At 43.9% G+C, this 19,019-nt stretch overlaps 1 protein-coding gene across 2 annotated transcripts; it reads right to left on the reverse strand.

The window, feature by feature from the left end:
• Positions 1-14,262: 14,262 nt before the first annotated feature.
• On the reverse strand, positions 14,263-18,755 carry LOC115788115 (uncharacterized protein K02A2.6-like). 2 transcript variants are annotated; one of them, XM_030741030.1, is made up of 2 exons: positions 15,299-18,755; positions 15,051-15,213 (listed from the first exon to the last, which is right to left on the reverse strand). In XM_030741030.1, the coding sequence occupies exons 1-2, from the start codon at positions 18,467-18,469 to the stop codon at positions 15,190-15,192; spliced, it is 3,195 nt and encodes a 1,064-aa protein (XP_030596890.1). In that variant the 5' UTR covers positions 18,470-18,755; the 3' UTR covers positions 15,051-15,189. The 2 variants fall into 2 exon arrangements, with proteins under 2 accessions (XP_030596889.1, XP_030596890.1); XM_030741029.1 differs by having other exon boundaries at positions 14,263-18,755.
• Between the last annotated feature and the right edge of the window lie 264 nt (positions 18,756-19,019).

Below are 19,019 nucleotides of genomic sequence, written 5' to 3' on the forward strand. Positions count from 1 at the left end.
AGGTCATTTTGCAGGGCTCTGGCAGTGCTCCTCCTGTTCCTCCTTGCACAAAGGCGGAGGTAGCGGTCCTGCTGCTGGGTTGTTGCCCTCCTACGGCCTCCTCCGTGTCTCCTGGTGTACTGGCCTGTCTCCTGGTAGCGCCTCCAGCCTCTGGACACTACACTGACAGACACAGCAAACCTTCTTGCCACAGCTCACATTGATGTGCAAACCTGGATGAGCTCCACTACCTGAACCACTTGTGTGGGTTGTAGAGTCCGTCTCATGCTACCACGAGTGTGAAAGCACCACCAACATTCAGAGGTGACCAAAACATCAGCCAGAAAGCATAGGTACTGAGAAGTGGTCTGTGGTCCCCACCTGCAGAACCACTCCTTTACTGAGTGTGTCTTGCTAATTGCCAATAATTTCCACCTGTTGTCTATTCCATTTGCACAACAGCATGTGAAATTGATTGTCAATCAGTGTTGCTTCCTAAGTGGACAGTTTGATTTCACAGAAGTTTGATTTACTTGGAGTTATATTGTGTTGTTTAAGTGTTCCCTTTATTTTTTTTAAGCAGTGTATCTATAAACTGTGTTTAAATAACATAATTTGAACTTTAATTGTTTATTTCTGCTGCAATGAAAGGCATGTTGCATTCCATAAAATGTAATATTTTCTCTATTGAGGTCAAACTGACTGTTTCAGTGGGTATAAAACTGCAGTGATGAGTGGGGGCAGTAAACATGAGCATCATCACTTTACAGGATTTTTCAGTATTGAAATTCAAGCTGTTATCTCTTGATGCCATTTATAAGTTGTGAAATTGCCCAGTGCAGCTTTTAGTTCCTTTCCAAGCTGCTCGTCACATCTAAAATTCATCTGGCATGGCAGCTTCAGGACTGGAGCAGGACTGCAGCCACAGAGCCGCTGCGAAGCAGATTTAGAGGAGAAACCCGAGAAAGTCCGAAAAAGAGGAGCCCGGAGGAGGCATCACCTTCGTTTTCCATTAGTGGCCTGAATCGATCTGGCTAAAAATAAAAGCAGCAGGACTCCGCTGTGATCCCACTGCATTCACAGATGACCGCGCAGGCCAAGTGTCACATCAGATGCGACTTGCATGATCCGACCTGCGTTTATTAATGTGGAAATCGAGATGCGAGTCTGTGTCAGAGCATCTCACTCTGCAGCGAGAAGCCAAAATAGAGCTACACACTGATGGATCACATAACGTCTCAGATGGCTCGACGTGGACAAACACAGCACTGTGAATGTATAGATTCCAGTATTAATGTCCTTGTAATATTGATACACACAGTGGAAATATAACGGTGAATCTGTTATGTGATCGTTTGCACGCCTGCAACAACAGAAGAACCCTTTAACATTCAGCGTGGATCCAGAACCTGCACAGTCAGAGGGTGTACGCTCCGCGCTGGTTATCAGGTTTTCAATTCAATTCAATTTTATTTATATAGCACCAAATCACAGCAAACAGTCACCTCAAGGTGCTTTGTATTGTGGGTAAAGACTCTACAGTAATACAGAGAAAGTTTACAGGCTGACACGTCATTAAATTCAACAGCAAACCTCAGGAACAATGTAGAGTTACTGCTCACTGAGCCCACCAATGCTCCACTGTGACCGGGCTTCACAGTTCTCTCAGAGGTTACTCTGAAATCTCCTTATTTCTGTTTCACACGTGGAGTCCTTCAAATCAAGTGCACTCATTATTAAACTAATGCTACTCTCTCTAAATAAATTCTGCATATGAATATAAAAGCCAGCATACCCTGTGTAATCCACTACTGAGCTCCACTGACCAATCACGTCTCAGCAGGCTTTGGTAGCTGCAGGTAGAGTCCATGTGTGCAACACAGAGAGACTGCATTACAGTATCCAAGGTAACACTTTCCTCATGGTACCCTGGGCCAGCAGAGGAGGGTTGTAGACTGGCCTTATATAAAAAAAAGGCTAGTTTTAATTACTTTATCCACTTAGTGGCTTTATTAATAGTAATATATCATAAATAGTAGGTTCTAATTTTATACCAAACATCTAAATATGTAAATGTTAAAAATGTAACGAGAGAGGAAGGCTGCCGTCAGCCTGCAGCAGAATCTGTGAGACATGAAGACAAACTAAAACAGCACTTTGAACAAAGCGTGCAGGAGAAGGTAGGAAGATGCTTTTCTTTCCCTTCATGCCTGCAGATGTGGCCGTTTGATGAAGGACTCTTAGTGGCTTTTTAGCTTTTGACTGTGATCACAGAGACGTGCACTACTGGGTGCGCCGTCTCGGTCGTGGTGACACGTCTTCGGAGGGACCTCAGCTCCACCGTGAACTACGACAACTGCTGTGTTTGAAACCTTGTTGCTGGGAAAACAGAGGCTGTCTGGGCCGAATCCTTTTATCCACAAACAAGCTCCTAAATACATTTTACAGTCTGCATGCATCTGCTTGTTTTCATAACTGTGAATGAAGCACTTGCACTGTCCATCCCTACATAAGCAGGCTCTCCTTCCTACTGTTTCACTGGCTGCTAAGGACAGCCTCATGATGTAAAAACAGTTTCCTGCAACTGTAAAATCATTTCTATTCATCTGATAAGCTTCAGCTATCATTTAAATCCATATCTGTAAAGAGTATCAGCGGTGAAGAACTCTTGGATAGGGGCTGCTGTCAGTGGAGAAGTTACTGGTTCCCACATCAAAGCCAAAGGAACTGATTCAGGATCTTTGTTAAGACGGGCTGACTGACCAACCGGTAAAGCAGCACAGGGCAAAACCATCAATAATACACATTCAGTGTTGCTGGATCTGGGCTCTGAGTTCTGGACTATGAGCATTTTTCCAAGCAACAAAAGTCCAAACAGTAAATGTATGAACTGCACACACACGAGCTGTGAGCCAGCTGGCGCTGCATGCTGATGGGAAGAGTGTTGTGTGTGGCGTCTCAGCTCAGTCTCAGCCTCAAACTACGGCTGCCAACTCTGGCACTTCCTTGCACCATCTCCCCCTCTCACAGCAAGTAAGAGGGAACTGCAAAGCCACTCCATGTTGGAAAACACAGCTCCATGGATTATGTAGATCTCCTCCAAGTGCTTCAGCTCATCTGGCATACATCTGCACTTCCCCTTCAGCACTGAGAGTGGACCCCTCCTCAGCTCTGCCTCTAAAACTTCTTCCATCTACTCATATATCTGAACAAACGTTTACATTTGGCTGTAGCAAAGTTTTCTCTCTGCCTCTGCCATTTTCTTTGAGTCATACCAAGACAATCATCAGTCACAATCTTGTCCTCCCTGACATTACAGTGGAGGATCTCCAGCAGAAGTACACGTATAATTCAATTCAACTCAATTTTATTTATATAGCGCCAAATCACAACAAACAGTCGCCTCAAGGCGCTTTGTATTGTGGGTAAAGACCCTACAATAATACAGAGAAAACCCAACAGGCTAAACGACCCCCTATGAGCAGCACTTGGTGACAGTGGGAAGGAAAAACTCCCTTTAACAGGAAGAAACCTCCAGCAGAACCAGGCTCAGGGAGGGGGGGTCATCTGCTGTGAGGGGAGAGCCAGAGATTAATAACAATTAATGATTAAATGCATGAATTAGCTTTGCAGCATCACTCTGAGAAAGGATGTTTCTAATTTTAGAAATATTGTGCAAATGCAGAAAAGCGGTCCTACATATTTGTTTAATATGTGCATTGAAGAGCTATAAGAGCTCAAATAAACAGGAGCACTGGCAGCAGTCCAGAGCTGCACGAGAAGACCACCCTGAAGGAGTGGGCACCAGATTTACACCAAATATAGTTTTGCTATTTAAATCATTTTTGATTGTGTGTCTGCAAACCCTCACAAAAAGTCTGGAATCAGCTCACTTCCCGAGGATGCTTTAACTTTGTATCCAAAAACAAACCACAGGCAGGACATTAAACCATTTTTCCTTTAACAGCTGATGATTCTGGCTTCATAAACATACCTCAAACAAACTCAAGTGTTTCATTAAGGGTATTGTTCTCCATTTCCTCCTCCCCTTGCTAGTTGGTGATTCATTAGAGATCAAGTTCATCCAAATATCCACAGTTCAGACGTTGCTCTCTCTGACCTTAGTTTCTAATGTTTCGCTGTTAGTGCTGCATTTTATTTGGCTTTTCTGCGTGTAGGTCCCATTCACTCTGTCACAAACACGAATCCTGTTTCTGCAAGTTTGTTTTGTTGTCACATTTATTTACATTTTCTGTCCACACACTGAATGTATGTTGCATGTATGCTCTTTTCTGTTGTTTCAGCTGTCCTCAGTCCTCATGCAAAGGCTCGTTCACTGCACACGTTTTACGTCTATCTGTGGTTTGTTTATTTGTACAAAGTGAAAGAGCCAAATGAACATTGTCCAAATGTGGTGATTTCATAACTGTTGCCAGAGGTTGTAGCTGCAGGTGGTGTAAATGACTGCAGGTCGATAAGAGCAGGAAGCTGAAACACAGAACGGCTTTCTACTCTCACACCTCATATTTATTTATTGTAAATGGAAAAGAATAGATCCAGACTATAAGTAATAACTAATCATTCACCTCAGTAAATATATGTTGCGACAGCGAAGCATCAATACATGCAAAGAGCAGAAATCACAGTTTTTTACAATGCTCAAAACAATGAATGCCAAAGATACAACCCTCACTGTGTTTATGGAAGAAGCAGTCCCTCTGCATATAACCCTGAGCTTTTGGTTTTGGTGTCTGTGTTGATGGGATGGCGACAGCACCTGTGATGCTCAGTTTCCTGCATTGACTCAAAGTGCACTTCACTGTCAGTACAACACTGAACTGCATCCCGCCTCAAACAGGCTTTGTCCTGCCTCTGACTTGGATTTGGGAGATCTGCAGGATCGGAGCTGTTCTTCCGGTCCAAAAGGATCAGACCGGCTAAATTTCTCATGATGGCGCACAGTGGACGAAATAAAATAGCCCGCATGTTTGAGCTCTTCTAGCAGGTAGAAGGTGAATGTAACCTGTCTGCTTTGCCTTCGTTTCACTTTGAATTTGAATTATCTGTAATATGATGCAGATCAGAGGCGCCTCTCTTTCACTTCATGCACACATTTGCTGCCAAAATGCACCACAAACTACAAGTCAGCCAGCACAGAATCCCTTTTCCAACTTCAAAAACTTCCAAAAATGGGTCCATAACTCATCCATTTCCAGATGTTGCTCTTTGCAGCTTGAAATTAGAAATTTGCCAAATATTTCTTCAGTCAGCGATGAAAGTGGTTTATCAACGTCTTCCCTCAGGCGAATGTCCTGATCGATAAAATCAAGCTTTTAATTGCTCTTCAGAGCACACCTCAAGGCACCTTCTTTAAAAAAAAACAACAAAAAAAAACATGTCTTATTCTTCCATTTTTCTCAAAAGTTTGAGAAAGAGGGGTGTCTACCCAGCTCTCAAGGTTTCTGCTTTGATAAACGTGAGTCTGGTTTTAATCCAGTTCAATTCAATTCAATTCAATTTTATTTATATAGCGCCAAATCACAACAGTCACCTCAAGGCGCTTTGTATTGTGGGTAAAGACCCTTCAATAATACAGAGAAAACCCAACAGTCAAAACGACCCCCTATGAGCAGCACTTGGTGACAGTGGGAAGGAAAAACTCCCTTTAACAGGAAGAAACCTCCAGCAGAACCAGGCTCAGGGAGGGGGGGTCATCTGCTGAGGGGGGGAGGGGGGGACAGGACAAAAGACACACTGTGGAAGAGAGCCAGAGATTAATAACAATTAATGATTAAACGTAGAGTGGAGTATAAACAAAGTAAATAAGGTGAATGAAAAGAAACAGTGCATTATGAAAACCCCCCAGCAGCCTAGGCCTATAGCAGCATAACTAAGGGAGGGTTCAGGGTCACCTGATCCAGCCCTAACTATAAGCTTGATCATAAAGGAAAGTTTTAAGCCTAATCTTAAAAATAGAGAGGGTGTCTGTCTCCTGAATCCAAGCTGGGAGCTGGTTCCACAGAAGAGGCGCCTGAAAGCTGAAGGCTCTGCCTCCCATTCTACTCTTAAGTATCCTAGGAACCACAAGTAAGCCAGCAGTCTGAGAGAGAAGTGCTCTGTTGGGGTGATATGGGACTATGAGGTCTTTGAGATAAGATGGGGCCTGATTATTCAAGACCTTGTATGTGAGGAGAAGGATTTTAAATTCTATTCTAGATTTAACAGGGAGCCAATGAAGAGAAGCCAATATGGGAGAAATCTGCTCTCTCTTTCTAGTCCCTGTCAGTACTCTAGCTGCAGCATTTTGGATCAGCTGAAGGCTTTTCAGGAAGCTTTTAGGACAGCCTGATAATAATGAATTACAATAGTCCACCCTAGAAGTAATAAATGCATGAATGAGCTTTTCAGCATCCCTCTGAGAAAGGATGTTTCTAATTTTAGAAATATTGCACAAATGCAAAAAAGCGGTCCTACATATTTGTTTAATATGTGCATTGAAGGACATATCCTGGTCAAAAATGACTCCAAGATTTCTCTCAGTGTTACTGGAGGCCAAAGTAATGCCATCCAGAGTAAGTATCTGGTTAGACGCCATGTTTCTAAGATTTGTGGGGCCGAGTACAAGAATTTCAGTTTGATCTGAATTCAGAAGCAGGAAATTAGAGGTCATCCAGGCCTTAATATCTTTAAGACATTCCTGCAGTTTAACTAATTGATGTGTGTCATCTGGCTTCATTGATAGGTAAAGCTGAGTATCATCTGCATAACAATGAAAATTGATGCAGTGCTTTCTAATAATACTGCCTAAGGGAAGCATGTATAATGTAAATATAATTGGTCCTAGCACAGAACCCTGTGGAACTCCATAATTAACCTTACTGTCTGAAGAAGACTCCCCATTTACATGAACAAATTGGAGTCTGTTAGATAAATATAATTTAAAGCTTTACACAGAGCAGAAGCTCACCTATCCCAGGTAAACAGTGATCTAATCAGGGCAAAGAGCACAACTTGAATTTCTTCAGCTTTTGACACAACAGATCACAATGTTTAACAGAGCATCTTTAAACACAGGCTGGCATCAGCAAAGAAGCTTTTCAGTTCCCTTCATCAGCAGCAGCTTACATTACCTGAGGAGTACAGCGAGGTTCAATTTTAGCTTGTGTTGTAGCCCCTCCTGTCACTGCATGACCCCCGGTGACCTGGAAAGCCCAGCTGCAGTTTTTACAGGTGTGGTCAGTCCCACACACTATTATTATCATTTTACTGTAAACAACACCATGATGTTTCCATGCTCTGCCCCTCCACCATGGTAACAGCTGGAGGACACAGAGGTCAGCAGCAGCTCCCATCTTTAGATGTACTTCATGTAAATCCATCTGAGGTCTGATGAGTGCGAGAACATCACTGGATACACACTCAGTGGTCACTCTATCAGCTACACCTTGGTAGTACCTGATTGGACCCCTTTTGCCCTCTAAACTGTCTTAACTCTCTGTGGCACTTAGTCAACGCGGTGCTGGAAACACTCAGATTGTGGTCCATGTTGACCTGACAGCATCTCACAGTTGTTGCATCCATGATGAGAATCTCCCGTTCCACCAGGTCCAAGAAGAGCTCTGCTGGAGTGAGATCTGTGACTGCGGAGGCCGCAGTGAAGATACCAGTTTGAGATGGTTTGAGCTCTGTGACATGGTGTGTTATCCCGCGGGATAAGAATGGGAACACTGTGCTCATAAAGGGACGGACATCAGCAACAACACTCAGGTAGGCTGTGGTGTTCAAATGATGCTCAGATGCACCTGAGGGGCCCAAAGTGTGCCAAAAATCTCTCCCTCACACGGTCACCTCCAGACTGAACTGTTGCTACAGAGAAGAATGGATCCATGTTTTCATGTTATTTATGTCAAATTCTGACCCTACCCTCAAATGTCACAGCATAAATCGAGATCAGATCCAGCATGTTTCCAATCTTCTCTAAATTGTAGTCTCAGTTTCCTGTTCTTAGCTAACAGGAACACGCTGTAGTCTTCTGCTGCTGTAGCCCATCTGCTTCAAGGTTCAGCATGCTGTGCTTTCAGAAGTGCACTTCTGCATACCTATTTGTGTTACTATTGCCTTCCCATCAACAGCCCTGCCATTCTCCTCTGACCTCTGGCATTAACAAGGCATTTTCTTCCAGAGACGTTTTGTGGGAAAATCTCAGCAGATTGGCAGTTTCTGAAGTACTTAGACCGGTCCACCTGGCCCACCTGGTACCAACAACCACGGCACATTCAGAGTCACTCTTCCTTATTCTGACTCTCAGTTTGAACTTCAGCAGGTCGTCTCGATCACATCTACATGCCTAAAGTTGCTGAGTTGCTGTCATGTGATTGGCTGATTAGATGTTTGCATTAACAAGCAGCTGAACAGGTGTACCTAACAAAGTGGCTGTTGAGTATGTATCTAAAATATGATAACATGGACTGAAGATCATCATCATATTGATGCTGAGGCCATTTTCTCAGTTTTAACAATCTGCAGAAGCGTTAACTTCAACAGAAATAATAATGAATAATTTCTGTTTTGTGTTGTTTCAGAGCAGCTTTGTTTGCAGTGGATCTTCTGCTGAGGAGGGCAGTCACGAACCGGGCCGCACAGCCATGACAAAAAAGGGAGATGCACAGAAATGCCAATTAAAAGGTTGTTTATTTTAAATGAAGGGAACACAGGTACAACTTAAACTAACCAAGACGTGTGTAGTCAGCACAATCAGTAGTGTCAGTGAGTGCATGAGTGAAGAAATGGTGTACGCAATGTTGTCATGTGCAAGAAACCAAAACAAAAGCCAAAGTAGTGTCTCAAGGAGGAGAGCCCCCCCCATCAACTGATCTGTGGGAACTTATATAGAGCACTGGCACACATTGACCCCAGGTGATGCCAGTGCCACTGATTGGCCACTGCAGCCCTCTAATGCTTGCAGGAGACCTGCCTCACACGCAGTCCAAACTGAAGGCAGGGCAGAGTGGGTCATCATACATTCTCCATCTGAGACTGGCTGGCACCAAAATTGATCTTTTTCATTTTCAGACTCTGATGCTTAGCGAAGTTCATTTTGAAATCAAGTAAATTTTCTTGTCATTTAAAACATGTCTGAAAATAAGGCTTCAGCATGAAAGTGAGAACAAATAATGAGGTGTTCTTCCACAGCTCTGCTCCAACTCTGCAGCATCTGTGAGTCTCTGCTGTGCATGCTCACTTCAATGTCTCACTTCAATGCTGAAATTCAACATTTAGTCAAAGCTTTCATCAAAGCTAACTGAGCCAGTTTGCTGCTTTTGATTACGTTTTCAATATGAAGTGGCCTTAAATCTACTGTGGTGACGATTCATAGACATGCAGTGCAAACTCTCTGCTGTGCGATCGATTTTATTAGTGCGAGTTTGACTGGAGAGTGTGGAGATGCTGCTGTACTCCTGAAAGCCTTTGTGTGCGATGGTCCTGCTGTCTGAGCAATGACTGTTGCACATCAGTGTTACTGGAGGATAACTGAGTGTAATGACAGGCGCTGATGCTTTGGTTAAATGGCCTTCTGCAGGAAACACACAGCTGAGCAATGAAAGGCTGAACCACGATGATACTGCAGCCTCGTAGCTTATTTTCTTTGCTGCAGATCACCTGACAGAAGCTCGGAGTCGAGGTGACACAGAGAAACACAGAGAGCGAGCTGTTGACCCACATTTACTGTAACATTTTCCCTCCCTCCGTCTCTGATTGACCTCCCTCTTTTACCCCGGATCTATTTTTAGCAGCCGCCACTCTCACTCAGGCCTCACACAAGAATAGATGCTCCTCACAAGAAACGCAGCAGGAAATATTCTGCAGGCAATAAGTTGGAGGGAGGGGCAGGCTGCCCGATCACCCTGACCGATTTAACAAGCTCTGTCATGCAGTGTGTCTCTTCAGACTGCCATCAAGTTTCATTCAAGCCTGCAGTCTGGTTTTTAGATGCATTCTGATCCTTTACCAGAAATAAATACTGTCATAAAACCACCTGATGGTGTTCATAATGGAGCTCTTATAATGCTGTTTTTGTCTGCTTTAGATGCAGCATCTGTTTTTTTTCATTGGCCTGTCTTCTCATTTTCACTCAATAGAAAAAGGAGAAACTGTCCCTGAGGGCTGTGCTTTTGTTAGTTTATACCTGGTAGTATATGTGGGTCGTATTGTTGGGTAACGTTACTTTTAAAGTTAACTTGTTGCATCACAAGATTACTGCCATTAAAAAGTAGCCGTTACAGCATTACTACTCAGAAAGTAACTCAGCACTTTTGCATTTACAGTCAGAAAGTTTCCACAGGAATCAACACAGTCCTGCAAAAACCAGCTGCACCCTCACTGCTAATCAGATGCACCTGATTCATTGACCAGCAAGTGAAAGCAGAGGTTCGGACAGTTTGCTGGACTGCAGCGTCACGTGTGTGAACACAATGCCACAATCACAGGAGTGGAAGTCCCAGCAAACTGACCCCGAGCTCAGACCGTGCAAGGCTCAGAGAAACTGCAAAAACCCAGGAGCTGCATCTCAGACTGTACAGGCCTCAGTTAGCATGCTAAAGGTTAAAGTTCATCACAGTACAGTTGGAAAAAGACTGAACATGTGTACCCTGTTTGGAAGGGTTTACAGCAGAAAGCCTCTTCCTTCTTAAAAGAACATGCTAGCACAGCTTAGGTTTGCAAAGCTGCATCTGAACAAACCACGAGGAGCAAAGTCCTTTGGACAGATGAGACCACAGTGCAGATGTTTGGCTCATCAGCACATCAGCACGGTGGAAGAGGGCTGAGGATTTGTGCTTGATTTACAGCCACAGGACACCCTGCAGCCACTGAATGAACTCCTATGTATCCCAAAATATTCCAGAGTGATGTGAGGTCAGCCGTGCAACAGCTAAAGCTTGGCCCACACTGGGTGATGCAACAAGACAAATCTCCTACAAAAAATAATTATTCCAAGTCACTGCTGCTAAATGAATCATGGCGTCTGCTTAGCTTTTCCCAGGATTGCAGAAAGGACTGGGAAAGCTTTGTTTTCACATGACTGCAGCTTACAAATGTTATATTGTCCAGAGGGTGTGTGTGCTGCTGTACATTTACCTCTGAGTGTGATGACTTTATCTCATTGAAACCAGCTGGAAGGCCCACTTCACATGTCGAAGCGTCCTTGGGTGAGATACTGAACCCTGAACCAGAATAATGAGACTGAATAAGGGGCTATGTGAATGTGTTTTGAATGAGGCTTGGAGAGAAACTGGACCCTATAGAACACTATTCATGCATCTGTCTGAGTGACCAAATACAAACACATAATTCATTCATAAGTAGTTTTATGTTTAATTGTTGGTGTTGCAGGCACTGACTGGCAGTAATAGTGAGCTAAGCCAGGGGAGTTCACTGTGCTGCAAACTGTGCAGTCTGCGGCCGTTTGTCCCCCAGCAGAACTTCATGTGTAGCGACGCCCAAATATGCATGGGAAAACCAAACCTTTGCAGGCAGCAGATATTAAAATGTCAGAGTCTGAGCTATTGCTTGTTCTGCACTGGTAAACAATGACAAGGTCAAAAAGGTACAATAACACTATTCATGTCAGTGTTTTTATTCTGAATAAAGTGGCTTTGCCTCCTCTTTTTTTGATGCTCTCAGCAGCTGTGAGCCTCCCTCAGTTCTTCAGTCCCAACAATGCTGCCACTGTGTCCCTGATCAAGGTCACACAGTGTCATCCACAGACGCTGTTTTAAGGCTTTCTCACTGTAGTTTTCCTGCTTTATTTCAGGCAACCTTCACAAACCTACTTCCTGTTCACAAATATGTATTTCCTGCACAGAAAGAAGATGATGGAAGTAAAATAATTGCTTTTTCCTGCTTTGGCTCTGATACTTTACTCAGAATTTTTTATATTTCATCCACTTTTTATTGCTCTGTCTCCCCTGTGTGCAGACAGTCAGCCGTAGACCTCACTCTCAGCTCACTCCTCACAGTGTCTGGAGCACACATTTCCAAAAATGAAAATATCAGCTGGAGTTAGATAACGTGGGCGGCACATAGCTAGCATAATATGCTTTGATCTACTTCTGACACAGCAAATAACAGAGAGAGTGAAGAAGAGGATGGGCGGGAGAGCGCCCCGGCCAGAGGAGATAAGAAAAACTAACCACAGAGGGGAACACACCCACTTATGAGACCAAAAAAAACACACCGGGATATTATTATTTTGGATCTTCACACCACAGGCTTCTGCTCTTCTTCCTTATCATTCCTCACCCACCACCATCCCCTCACCATGCCTTCACTGGCTCAGCTCAATGACAATCAAAGGTCAAATTTTCCCTCATTTAAGTCCTCCAGCAGCCACCATTTGTCTTCATAAAGGAGCTGATGAGGCTTTGATGGTGCAGATAGAAGGAGGTGATAGTGTCTGCACATATGAGCTCATATGAGCATGTACACGCTACACATATTGGGAAAGGACGACACACACGGTTGCAGAGGCGTGAGCGTGCTTCTCTTTAACAGAAGTCTGGAGTCTCTTAGGTTGGAGTGTGTGTAGTGGAGCTTTAGTAGCAGTAGCATGCGGTGATTTTCATAGAAAGCCCCACCAGCACCTCCCAAACTAAAACCAACCATTTTATGATTTAGTGCTGCCCGTCTGGTCTGTGCTCAGAGTCTCTTTCCTGCATCTCGCTGCACTCTACTTGGACATCTTCACCTGTCTGCACTCCTTCCTGACCGAATGCCTGTTTTTTAAAACATTTCAAGCATACAGTGTGGACCCTTGTACTCCCGTCTCTTTGTAGACCGCTTTTAGATCTTAACAGCAAGGACATTTTGTTCTAACTTGTCCAAATATCGAGTTTAAAAGTTTGATTAATTTGGTTTAAAGTCAAAGTAAAACCCAAGCTGGTGGCAGGCTTGCATGGCAGCTATGGGGAGACTGACAGGCTGGTTGCATGTGAGAGAGAGCCGGGAGAAGTGGAAATAAAGACAGCCGCAGCCTGCAGGTAACCTGATGGAGATCCTTCTCGGCACAGATGTTCCTGTATGCTATGCCAGGCACTTGGTTATGGCGGTCCATGTATGCTCTGCCTGTTAGCATCTTGCACCCTGCTGTTATGTGCTGGACTGTCTCAGGGGCATCTCTGCACAGCCTGCACCTGGGGTCTTACCTGGTGTGGTAGACCCCAGCCTCTATCGATCTTGTACTCAGAGCTTGTTCCTGAGCTGCCATGATTAGTGCCTCTGTGCTGTCTGTCAGTCCAGCTTTGTTCAGCCATTGGTCGGATTGTTCTGCGTCAGCCACTTCTTCTATCTGCTGGTGGTACAATGCTGTGCAGAGGCCTGTCCTTCCATGATGGTGCTACTATTTAACTGTTTCCCATAATTCTACTCACACAGGTAGGAGCACCTAAGTAAAAAAAAAAACTGTACAAAATATGGCCTTTTCTGCTGGTCATTGCAGGTGTTACACCTTAAATATGATGCATTCTGGACCTCACTAACTTCTAAACCCTCCTTATGGCCCTGAGGGGTGACCAACCAGCAAAAGTAATGGGGGTGCCATTTTTCAGTCTAAAGCGTGTTTGTGGAGCTCTTGGTTAAAACACGAACACAAAAAGGAGCCAGCACCACGATCTGAAGCCACCATCCATCAGCTCCCAACACTGTCAAACTGTGACAAGATCACAACAGATTTTAGAGTCCAAAAATTCAGATACTGCACCAAGAAAAAACCCAGCGCAATCTGCAGAGACTAATGGGGGTGCCGTCAGCATGGAAATGATTTAAAGTTTCTCTATGAGCAAAATTGTAAAAATAAATCCAGCTTTGTTCATTAATGCAGAAGGTCAACGGTGGCCTCACAGTGGTGTGTGTGTGTGTGTGTGTGTCATTGACTCCACAGATTTTACCTACATGAGCAGAGTGTTGAGGCACACACCTGAGTTTACGGAGCCTGGTTCTGACTCATCTCAGAGCTTCCTGTTCATAACTCTCAGTGTGTGTGTGTGAGTGTGTGCGTGTGTTCGAGAGAAAGAGAGACCCGGCATGCACTGCCTGCGTCTTCGGTTTATTACGTCGCAGCATGACGCACAGAAGAGGGAGAGTCAAGAGGAGAGGATGGAGGGAGGGAAAGAAGGGGTGAGTAAGAGGGGAAAGTGGAAGAGGAGGAGAGGGGATTTTGTCAGACACCCAGCATGCAATGACCTTAGTGTTTTGTTCATTTCCTCATCTGGAAGAACGAATCATTTATACTTCTGCAACGTGCCTTTATTACTATTACCTCTAGGCAAGCAGATAAACACACAACACGTCTCTAGTTGTTCTCTTACATCCAGCTTAACCTTCTTCTTCTCTTTATCTCCACCTATCAACCTCAGTCTCTAGGAATAGATACTACCACCTTGTGGCACGATATGAAATTGCATCAGTTACAATAACATCTGATCATCACATCCTCCTTTCTTAATTTTTTTTTTTTTTTTAACTTCTATAACATTAAACATTTGTGCCTTAAACCATAACTACAAATACTAAACAATAACCTCAGCATTTTTTTTTTTTTTTTTTTTTTTTACAAATCCAGTCTTTGAGGTTTCTTGATCTCTCTTGCAGATCTTCTGAGTGCAGGCTCACTCTCAGTGTTCATTTTGATACAGTCTGTGTCATTTGGAGATATGGTTTCCCTGTCACTTTGAGTGTCAGTGACTTTTGGATCAGGCTCTGATGTTTTCAGAAGACTACGTCGATTCCGACGAACGACTTGTCCGTTTTCAGTCATCACATTAAATGACTTTGGAGCCACTTCCTCCAGAACAATGGCTTTGGTTTTCCATCCATCATGATCCTCAATCCTGACTGTGTCATCAGTCACCAGAGGTGGAAGTTGCTTGGCTGTTCTGTCATAAAACAACTTTTGCTTTACCTTTTGTCGCTGCAGTTTCTGATGTATCTTTGGATACTTTTCAGGCTTGGTATAGCTTGGTAGTGTGGTACGCAGCTTTCTGTTCATCAGTAGCTCAGCAGGTGATAGTCCACACTCAAGCGGTGATGTTCTGTAGCTGAGTAAGGCAAGGTATGGATCTGAGTCACTGTCTGCAGCTTTCTTCAGAAGCTGTTTGAGAATGTGGACACCTTTTTCTGCCTTACCGTTTGACTGTGGGTATAACGGGCTGGATGTCACATGCTTGAAGTCATACTGCTCTGCAAACTTCTGCCATTCTCTGCTACTGAAACATGGTCCATTATCACTCATCACCATGTATGGGATACCATGTCTGGCAAAGATGGATTTTACATGTGTTATGACACATGATGATGATAAGTTTGAGAGCAATGCCATTTCAGGGAAGTTTGAATAGTAGTCAATGACCACTAAGTAGTCTTTGCCTTTGGCATGAAATAGATCCATTCCTACTTTGTGCCATGGTGCTGTTGGTGTTTCTGCTATCACCATAGGCTCTTTGATCTGCCTGTTGCGATACTTTTGACATGTTACACATCTGCTTATCAGACTCTCAATGTCTCTGTTTATACCTGGCCAAAAGACTGTCTCTCTTGCCCTTCTTTTGCATTTTTCAATCCCGAGATGACCTTCATGTACTCTGGTAAGTATCTCTTGTCTCATCTTTTGCGGAATGACGATTTTGTCCTGTTTCAGCAGCAGCCCATTAACCACACTCAGTTCTCCTCTGATGTGGTAGAAGAGTGGACATGAACCAGCGGGCCAGCCATCTGACATGTTTCTGATGACATGTTGCAGTTCTGTGTCTTGTGCAGTCTCATCTACAATTTGCTTGGATTTCATGTCTGACACAGGAAGCAGAGCAGAGACCATGTTTATATGAGTTTGAATGTCGTCTTCTGTTGTACTCACATTTCTCCCTGTGGGTGCTCGTGAGAGTGCATCTGCAATTATCAGGTGTTTTCCTGGTGTATACACCAATTCAAAGTCATATCTCAGCATTCTCATCATTAGACGCTGAATTCTTGGTGACATTTCATTCAGATTCTTCTTGATGATAGAAACTAGTGGGCGATGATCTGTTTCTACAGTGAAGGATGGTAAGCCATATATGTAGCTGTGGAACCTCTCTAAGCCGAAAACTAATCCTAGGCATTCTTTTTCAATTTGAGCATAGCGACGCTCACTTTCTGTCATGGACCTGGATGCGTAGGCTATAGGTTTCCAATGCTCACCTTCAGCTTGCAGGAGTACCGCACCAATTCCATCTTTGGAGGCATCCGTTGACACTTTGATCCCCTTCGTTGAGTCATAAAATGCCAACACAGGTGCAGTTGTCAGCGTTCTTTTGAGATTTTCCCACTCCTCTTCATGCTGTGCTGTCCACTTGAACTTGTGCTCCTTATGCAGGAGCTCACGAATGCAGGATGTTTTTGCAGACAGATTGGGAATGAATTTACTGATGAAATTCACCATTCCCATTATGCGTAGCACTCCTGTCTTGTCTGTGGGCCTTGGCATGTCCTGTATTGCATTGATTTTTTCATGGTCAGGCTGAATACCTTGTGCAGAAAGCTTGTCTCCCAGAAAAACAATTTCTTGTACTCCAAACTGACATTTGCTCTTGTTGAGCTTGAGTCCATACTGTCGTACTCGCTCAAGTACTCTTGTCAGTCTCTCCTTGTGTTCTTGCATTGTAGAGCTCCAGATGATTATGTCGTCCACATAAACTCGGACACCTTCCAGTCCTTCAATTATGTGCTCCATTGCTCTGTGAAATATCTCAGATGCTGAGATTATTCCAAAAGGCATTCTTAGGAAGCAGTACCTGCCAAATGGCGTATTGAAGGTGCAGTACTTGGTGCTGCTTTCATCTAGTTTTAACTGCCAAAAACCTTGTGAAGCATCAAGTTTTGTGAAATATCTGGCACCTGTCATTTCACTGGTTATTTCTTCACGCTTAGGTATTTGGTAGTGTTCACGTTTGATGTTCTCGTTTAGATCTTTTGGGTCCATGCATATTCGCAGTTCACCATTCTTTTTTTTTGCACACACCATGGAGTTTACCCAGTCAGTAGGTTCTTCAACCTTTCTTATCACCCCCAGTGTGGTCATTTTGTCCAGTTCCTTCTTTAGCTTGTCTTTCAGAGGTACAGGTACTCTTCTAGCAGCATGCACTATTGGCTTAGCATTTTCTTTAAGCACAATTTTGTATGTGAAAGGCAAGGTGCCAAGTCCTTTAAACACATCTGCAAAACTGTGAACTATGCTGTCAACAGAGTCATTTGGTGTATTCACTTCTGTGTTGATGAGATACACTCGTCTTACCAGTCCAAGATCTTCACAGGCTTTGTCACCAAGCAGGGATTCACACTCCTCAGCAACAACAGAAAAGAATAAGTGGTGCACTTTGTTTTTCACTCTCACTTTTAGTCTGCATGTGCCAAAACTTTCAATCCTTTGTCCATTGTAGTCTTTTAGAGCAGATTTTGTTCGCTGTATTCTGGGCTTTTCTCTCAGGCCTTTGATGTCAGATAAACTGATCAGATTTGCTTTGGCACCAGTGTCTAGCTTTAATGTGACAAGTGTCCCATTTACTATCAGTGGTACTGTCCATTTGTCTTCTATCATGGTATTTCTGTCTGTGTCTGGCTCATCTTCATGATTAACAAGACCAACAAAAAAAGTTTCACTGAGATCAGTGTCTTCAACTGTGTTTATTGATCGGCTTTTCTTTTCTTTCTCACTTTTTGAGAAGCACTGCCTGGTATAATGGTTCTTCCTCCTGCATAAAGAGCAGGTCTTACCATAAGCTGGACATTGTTTGGGCATGTGCTTTGAGCCACACCGTTTGCAGTCAAAGCTCCTGTTGTCGGACCGCGGCTGTGTGCGCCTCCCGCTCTGGCTGGAAACTGCTCCCACAGTAACGCTGTCACTGACTGCCGTCGCGCCCATCTCACTGAATGTCTTGACATGCTGTTGTGATAACTCACACGCTTGACAGATCCTTATGGCTCCTTCCAACGTCAGCTCAGTTTCCCTCAGAAGCCGTTCTCTGACTTTTTTGTCCACCACGCCAAACACGATCTGGTCACGGATCATGGAGTCACGTAATATAGCAAAGTTGCAAGTCTGTGCTTTGAGCTTCAGGTCTGTCAGAAAGCTGTCAAAAGACTCGCCTCGCTGCTGAATTCGCGAGCGAAAAATGTATCTCTCATACGTCTCATTCTTCTTAGGAGAACAATGGGCATCAAACTTTTCAATAACCGTGTTAAACTTCTCTTTATCACTGGGATCGTCATATACGAACGTGTTGTACACTTCAATAGCTTGAGGCCCTGCTATCGTAAGCAGTAACGCTACCTTTCTTGCATCTGGCTTGGTTTCAAATCCCAGGGCCGCGATATACAGCTGGAATCGTTGCTTGAAGGCACGCCAGTTGCGATCGACGTTTCCCGTTAGCTTCAAACTCTCTGGCGGTTTGATAGAATCCATATCGTTGTCCAGAATGCCCCTCAGGTTAGATTTTTTACTCCTGGTACCATGTTTTGTTCATTTCCTCATCTGGAAGAACGAATCATTTATACTTCTGCAACGTGCCTTTATTACTATTACCTCTAGGCAAGCAGATAAACACACAACACGTCTCTAGTTGTTCTCTTACATCCAGCTTAACCTTCTTCTTCTCTTTATCTCCACCTATCAACCTCAGTCTCTAGGAATAGATACTACCACCTTGTGGCACGATATGAAATTGCATCAGTTACAATAACATCTGATCATCACACTTAGTCGGAGGTTTCTCTCTCTCGCTCTCTCTCACACACACACACACACACACACACACACACACACACACACACACACACACACGCTGTCTGCATGCCTGGTGTCATCCATGTGGAGACGCAAAACGTCAAAGCGCATCTTATTCCGCTCACATCTCTGCTGCCTGTCTGTCCTGCCTCTCCCCTCCAACACACACACACACACACACACACACACACACACACACAGAGAGAGAGAGAGATGCGATAGTAATCCC

Source organism: Archocentrus centrarchus, chromosome 11 (genome assembly GCF_007364275.1).
Source record: "Archocentrus centrarchus isolate MPI-CPG fArcCen1 chromosome 11, fArcCen1, whole genome shotgun sequence".
NCBI lineage: Eukaryota > Metazoa > Chordata > Actinopteri > Cichliformes > Cichlidae > Archocentrus > Archocentrus centrarchus.

Coding starts and splice junctions, on each gene's coding strand:
- LOC115788115 (XM_030741029.1), bottom strand. CDS start 18,469: ATGGATTCTATCAAACCGCCAGAGAGTTTGAAGCTAACGGGAAACGTC.